This window comes from Octopus bimaculoides, chromosome 7 (assembly GCF_001194135.2).
Source record: "Octopus bimaculoides isolate UCB-OBI-ISO-001 chromosome 7, ASM119413v2, whole genome shotgun sequence".
NCBI classification, from domain to species: domain Eukaryota; kingdom Metazoa; phylum Mollusca; class Cephalopoda; order Octopoda; family Octopodidae; genus Octopus; species Octopus bimaculoides.
Window position 1 is genome coordinate 39,413,995 of NC_068987.1, and position 7,993 is coordinate 39,421,987.

General features: G+C 34.2%; 1 protein-coding gene across 2 annotated transcripts in view; it reads left to right on the plus strand.

Moving 5' to 3' along the window:
- The window catches only part of LOC106869668 (probable 3',5'-cyclic phosphodiesterase pde-5), a 332,523-nt gene that overhangs the window by 277,240 nt on the left and 47,290 nt on the right, over positions 1–7,993 (plus strand). For both annotated transcript variants that reach the window (XM_052969509.1, XM_052969510.1), the window contains exon 18: positions 93–243. In XM_052969509.1, the coding sequence (XP_052825469.1) occupies positions 93–243 (151 nt within the window). The remainder of the gene's footprint in view (positions 1–92; positions 244–7,993) is intronic.

Below are 7,993 nucleotides of genomic sequence, written 5' to 3' on the forward strand. Positions count from 1 at the left end.
AATAATAATAATAATAATAATAATAATAATAATAATAATAATAATAATAATAATAATAATAATAATAATAATAATAATCTCTATTCATTTAGGTTGAATATGGATAATTTCACCAGATTTGTGCTGACTGTAAGGAAAAACTACCGAAACGTCCCCTATCATAACTGGACACATGCCTTCTCTGTTACACAGACTATGTTTACAATTCTAAAGAAATCTGGACATGAGTTCGAAACAAAGGAGGTAATTAAAATACATGTAATTATTTAATTATTCTGATAACCACAGATGAGTGAGATTTAAACATGTGCTACTAAGAAAGAAAGGGCCGATGGCTTGTGACTTGTCACCAGCACATTAATCCACTCAGGGTGAGGGATATGCAGTTTGTTTCAATCCATCATTTAGTATGATTCTGTATATGTACCATTTACTGCAACTGGCTGTATACCATATAATAGTTAACTTTATACTCAGTATCTTGTAGTTATGAGTCCAAATGGAAGGCAATGTGTCTGTTCTCATCTTAAAATCCTCATTATTAATTCACACTCACAGAGGATATCTATATTCTTTTGTCACTGTTATGGAAAGTTATTATTTTAACATGGGAAACAACAACCAATAGGTGAAACACTGGATAACTCGTCTTTCCTTCAAATATATAAGGGAAGTCATCTGACTTCCATATAATTTGCTTGTCCATGTGAAGACTCAGCACTGCAAGCTAAATATTTCTCATTTGAAATGCTGCTGCTTGTTAGAACTGTGAGTTGTACTTGACACTGATATATATTTACTGTTAGACAAGCAGACAGGCAGACAGAGCGAAAAAGTTAAGTTTCTTGATCATTTTGACATCTAACATGTGGCACCCATTGCACCTGTACAGGTAATGTCAATCTGATGAAGGGAGTAAGCTTATGTCTACACAAACATTTGGTCACTATAAACAAATAATCTGTGTGGTTGTTCACTATGAAATTATCGAACTCTCATATGTCATCTAACGACAGGAGGGTCCATCATCATCATCATCATCATATATACATATATATAGAGAGAGAGAGAGAAAGAGAGAGAGAGATAAAGAGGGAGAGAAAGAGAGAGAGAGAGAGCTATGCTTGAAACATCAAAAATCCTCTCTTTTTACTGAGTCTCAAACTAATACATTCCATGTGCAGTCCTCTTGTTGTTTTGTTATTGTTATTTTTAATGTTTGATTATTCGATGCAACTATATATATGTGTGTATGTGTGTGTGTGTGTGTGTGTGTAATCCCATCAATAGCAACAATATGAAGATAATAATGCATAGCAGGAAATGTTTACTTGTCAACAATGATTCCCTATGAGTGAAAAACCACAATGATCAATTTAATGCTAACATGAGCAGATATAATGGCATTGATATACATGAGAAAGCCCTAAGCATAAGACTCTACAGAGATGAAGGTTTTGTAGTCTCACACCATACAAATGGCCATACATTAGATATGTATAGGATATCATTAGATATATTATACATTAGACATACATTAGATATGTAGAGGAAAGATTTGATTAGTCCTCCATCATATTACAGTAACCAGCAAAATTAATAGTTAACTATAAGATACCTATAGATATGAGTCATAGAAAACTGAACATGAAACTCATAAATAAATTTTCTAATGACTTCTCAATATTTAAAACAATTTGTTAGCAATATAATTAGAATATCCAAACTAATCTCAAGTAAGATAACCTTAAACTAAGCTGTCTGTTAGTATAATCATGTACTAAGAAAAAGCAAGTTTAAAGAAAAAAAAAATCAACTTCTTGCTCAAGAATGTTGGCAGTGTGATAATGAGAAAACTTCAAGCAGTTAGAACAACTTTCAGTAAGCAGAATCTAACTTCAGGAACAAAAGACTTTAGGCTTCTTATTGGAAAATGCTTAATGAAAGCAATTATATATAAAATTAATTTAAAATCTCAGGAAATGAAATAATACTATATCTACAAGGTCAAATACAATTTGAGGACCATTTCTTCCATCACAAAATAACCTAAGTGTGTGTGTATTTGTGCTAGATTTTGTCAAATCTCTACATGATTTAAATACACAACAAATCTCTGATGTTTAGGTTGCTAAAAATTGTCAGCAGAATGGCACTTAGGAGTCATGACCTACAAGTGGCCTGGCTCCTTTAGAGTGTAAGAAGTTGTTGCATGGTACATTAATGTGTGTGTATTATGAATTAGGCTGGCTACATGTGTTATAAACAAGAACAAACTTGCAACATTTTAATATTTTTTTAAGGGAAGGTTGAACACACACACACACACACGTGTGTGTGTATATATATATATATATATATATATAATTGTCTGTTTCGTATTTCATGTTGTTTACTGTTTGTGATGTCCTGTACCCATATATGCATGTGTGTGTATATGTGCGTGTGTGTGTGCATGTATGTATGAATGTATGTATGTATATATATGCATATATATATATATTATTATTATTTGATTGGACACCACGCATCCATTTCCAAGTAAGTTTATCTTAATCATTTTGATGCGACTCTACCCTATACTGTTCTCTCTCCCCCTCCTTCTCCTTTAATCTCTCTGGTTGCTCACATGTGACCATCGTCCATTTTTCTTTTCCTCATGCGATCACCTTTCTTTTCTTTCAGGGCTGTCCTAGAGGTTGGACGTATCTTGTCTATTTCTCTCTCTTCTATCTTTTCTCTTGTCAAAGAAATTATTTCTACAGCTTTCACTATTTTACCTTCATCTGGTCTAATGACCCTCCATGTTTGTTTTCGTTTGGTTTCCTTGTATGTCTCTACTGTCCTGCTTTTGTTACCAACTTTGACCCTCCATAAAATCCCAAATCTTATTTTGGGTTTTGTGGGAGCAACTGCCTTTGAAGACTCATATTGTCGTTCAATGCTCGAAACGATGAGTAGATAGGTAGCCGACAACTGATGAAGGGTTGTTCTTTATGTTACTTGTCCTGTTTTCAATTTGTTTCTCTCGCTGTTTGCATATTCAACTTATTTTCATATTTCATGTTGTTTATCGTTTGTGACGTCCTGTACCCATATATGCATGTGTGTATATATATACATATATACTCTTTTACTTGTTTCAGTCATTTGACTACGGCCATGCTGGAGCACCGCCTTTAGTCATGTAAATCAACCCCGGGAAAACAGAAACAAACTTTTTTCGAACACGATGTTTTCGTTTCTCATTGTGTTTAACATTTTTCTTGATGTCCTGTACCCATGTATGCACGTATGTATACATATAGATGTAGTTATGTACATATATGTATGGATATATGCATATATTTATATATTATTTATATTATTATATAATATTTCCTCACACCTTCTAAAGTATGCCAAAAACATAATCGAATTAGCATATGGCGAAAATGAACCTGACATGTTCTTCGACTTTAGCAATAATTCTAACAACTGCTGAATTGGTTGTTGTTATTGTTGTTGTTGCTGTTTCCATTGTTATTGTTGCTGCTGTAGAAGTTGCTGTTGTAACTGTTGTTGTTGCTGTATGACGGAGGCTAACAGTTCTTCCATGCTAAGAATTTTGAATGTTTCACTATTATGAAGTGGGCGGTTTTATATTATTTTTCACTGCGTGAAGTTCAAAAGCCTCGCCTCCACTATTATGAAGTGCAGGAAATTAGAATCTTTCTCACCACTTTTACAAAGTGAGAGGATTTTTAATATTTTTCCACTGTGTGTAGTTCAAATCCTTGTCACCACTGTTATGCTGTTTTATTGTGGTTGCGGTCTTCTGGTATATTCATTCACCAACTGTCAAATCACCAACATGTAATCCACGATATCTCTTTTCTTTAGCTCCTACGACTCTCGTATAATATATGGCTGTGCATATGACACTGGATTTCTATCTCCAGCACGCATGCATATTTATACAATTCAGAACCATCTATTCACGGGTATGTTCGGATTCCACCACAACAAAACATTAATGAAGACGGGTTATCTCCCCTGAATCAGAAAAACTTTTATAGACCTGAAGAGACCTAACTAGAAAACGGGAAGATCCAATTTTCCAGTAAGTAGCGCTTGAAGTGGATACATTTAGAAAACACTTCTTTACAGCTGTTTAATGTGCCAGGTTTCTTATAGTCTTTAAAAATTTTGGCTTTCTCCGTGATGCAGATCTTGCAACAGCCACTTCCATTAATATACAGGCCCAGATGATCAATTAATTTCCACCTGATGTCACACAGGGTACCTTGATCTTTGAGGTGCCACACATGGTGGGCCAGGGACGTGACAAACTATCTTTCTGGGACACTGAAGGATGACTGGTGGTTAAGAAAATGTCGCTTGAACAATGTACTTGCAGAACCAATATATTTACAGACATGGGACATGGCCAAATTCACGCCCTTAGTAACATATGGCGCGGAGCTGGTCATCCCATCGGTGTTGAAGATAAATATTTGGTCATCATCTGAAGTGGCAGAACTGGGAACAGCGGATACTCCCTCCAAGTCACTGGTCCTGGATAAGTCATTATTTCTAGGTGCGGCGTTTGTACTGGTGGTAACATACATCGCGGGCCTGGTCACTTTATCTGTATCTATGGTTTGTTAATTATCCGTGGTGGTGATACCGGGGTCTTCGGTGACGCTCCCTGTAATGCTGGTCCCGAACTGTTTATTATCTCTGGGTGGAGCAATTGAATTGGGTGAGAACTGGTTAATCTGCTAATAATACTGCTGTTTGATGGTACATTACTGTTATTGCGGATATCAGGTCTAGGTATCACCATAGCCTCATAGATGACCCCTTCAGCCTCGCATCAGCCTCCTACTGGACAGTTATTATAAACCCTGCAAGAGCAACCTGCCTCCTCCCTTGTATTGTGGGTACTTGCTAAAATGTATTTTATGTTATGTTTGTTAAGACGTATTCCTCGACTTCTGAGCGTTTCCTCACGTCTGCGACATAGATATTTTAAATTTTGTACTTATATATAGTTTGACGAGCTGTCAACAAGACCTTGCTTTCTAAATGAGAAACCTTGGGTAACTCTATGTCTAAGATATAAAGCTTTTGTTGTAATATATATGAAGGCGCATGGCTCAGTGGTTAGAGCGTCGAGCTTACGATCATGAGGTTGTGAGTTCGATTCCCAGACCAAGCTGTGTGCTTGAGCAAAGCACTTTATTTCACGTTGCTCCAGTTCACTCAGCTATAGAAATTAGTTGCCTTTCTCTGACACTTTGCCTTTCCCTTGGATAACATTGGTGGCGTGGAGAGGGGAGGCCGGTATGCATGTGCGACTGCTAGTCTTCCATAAACAACCTTGCCCGGACTTGTACCTCGGAAGGTAACTTTCTAGATCCAATCCCATGGTCATTCATGACCGAAGGGGGTCATCCGATATATATATATATATATATATATATATATGTAACGGTTGTAAGATGAACGAAGAACAGTGATCGAAGTTGTAAAGAAATATTTATTTATCGTTACTTTAATAAATACCATACCATGACGGGTAGGTTAGTGTAATAGTATAACACAGTTTGTAAAGCATGCAAGGTAAAGAAAGTTAATTTCGGCCTGTATATGTGTGTACACGATCTTGTAGCAGTGTATAGACAGAGATATGGTAATGTTACAGAAAAAAGAAAGTGAGCTAGTGAAAGTTATAGGGTGTGCGACGTTGTCTCACAACTGCTGGCAGTAAACTTCATTTCTCCCTCTGGCCAAGGTTCTAGCTGGTCAGCCAGACTTTGTTCTCATTGAGTCTTCACCGACTGGTGACTAAACTAGTTGAGTTGTCAATGACTGGTGACTAAACTAAATTGTTCTTGGGGTTTCCTTGCTTTTATAACGATCTAGAAGGATAGATATATTATTGAGAACAATAGATTTAGTTGGTGGTCTTGTTATCTCTATTCTAGCTTTTGGTGATGTAGAAGAGGTTAGGAAGGGTCAAGTGGTGAAGACATTGTTTCGGCCTAGCTAAAGGCATCTGGAAAATATCAAACTGCTGTCAGAGAAAAAACTATTGTTCGACCGTGGGAAAAGTTCTGTTGCAGTGTTAATTTAAATTTGGCTATGGTGGATCGAATCCACTTCATGCATGCAAGATCCATTACATATATATATATATTAGAAACAATAATAATCAGGTACTCAGATGTTTGGATGGTTGTAGATTTACAGATTTTTATTCATATGTCATATGTTTTATTAAAAAAAAATATTTTTTTATTATTAAATATGTGACATATGAATAAAAATCTGTAAATATACAACCATCCAGACATCTGAGTACTTGATTATTATTTTTTCTAATATATAATTCCTGTACATCACCTCCAAACCTTCCAATATATATATGAGACTCAAGACTATTGAAAAGGTTGCAAGACGCAACGAAAATTTTAGGAAAATGAAAATAAGAAATAAGTGGAAATTTTACCGGTGAGTTAAATAACTGTTAGAAACAAGAACGCTAGTTTACAGGGAGCTGTTTAGGGAGAGAGGTTATGAACTCTATACTAAGAGTTTAAATTAAGCAGAAAAATCTAAAAGTTAATAATAATGGTAATAAAAATCTTTTTTGTAAATCGAAGGAGAAAGAGAGAGAATCCAATGAATTCTTTATATACTACTCATTGTGTAAATAAACGTTTATGAGGAAGGAAAATTAAAGATGGATTATAAATATAATTAATTAACCATAATATTGTATCATATTAAGTTACGGTAATTAACCTAAATAAATGGCAATACAAGGTACAAAACTATAAACTGATGAAAAAATAAGAATAAACATACTTACGATGACAAAATCGATAGTATGTACGTAAATATATACAAGTATACTTAAAACTCTACGAATATAAATTTATCGGGGATAAACTTGCTGAACCAACTAGAGAAAAAGAAAGAGTATAAACAACTGGCGTTGGAGTTAGATACAATTGCTATTTAAGATAATATTATAATGTTATTATTCTCATTGTTGTTATTGTTATTATTATAAATGTAAAAATAATTTTATTATTATTATTATTACTATTATTGTCTAAAGCTAAATAAAAATAAATACAAAGTGGGGTGTTGTTCATACCACATGTAAAGTGGCTGTCAACTAGTGAGTATGTTGGTAGGTAAAAAAAATAATAACTAAAATTAGAAAAAAGATGAAATTAATGAAACGATTTTTATTACCATTATTATTAACTTTTAGATTTTTCTGCGGTTCATTATGTCTTCTTTTAGTTTAAACTCCTACAGCTCCCTGTAAACGAGCGTTCTTGTTTGTAACGGTCATTTAACTTATCTATATAGTGTTATTACTCGTACGTAACCTTAGCATTTAGCGAAAGTTTTGCATTTGTAATATGGTTCCCTGACGATGAATTTATGTGTATATACCAGCATCTCTCACTTCTTTGGAGTAGAGTGCACATAATTTTTGAAACATATGTAGGAATTAAAGGAACTTATTGATTATATGCGTTTTGCTCCATTTATTATTATTCTTTATATCTACTCAAAATACATCACATTAAAATGGAATTTCTACCCATTAACCGGGTATGATATCCCAGTTTTTGTGTGTTTTTTGCTATCCTGGTAACTATTAACATATTTGCATTATCGAAGTTTTACAACCAAGATAATATTGATATATACATAAATTAATATATATATATATATATTGGTTGAAAAAATGTAAAGAAAAAGGAAGAAAAATGCCTTCGTTTCGCATAGTTTAATATTTTTTTATATAAATATATACATATTAAATGGGTGTTGTAAAATCCCAACCGGTTTTCGCTATTTAAATTAGCTTTTCAAGGGGTATTGTGTAGTGATTAATTCGCATGATGAGGGGCTTTCGCCATCTTGGTTGTATGAAAAATAAGAAAGGATTTAGAGAGTGAATCAAGGGAGGTAATGGGTGTCA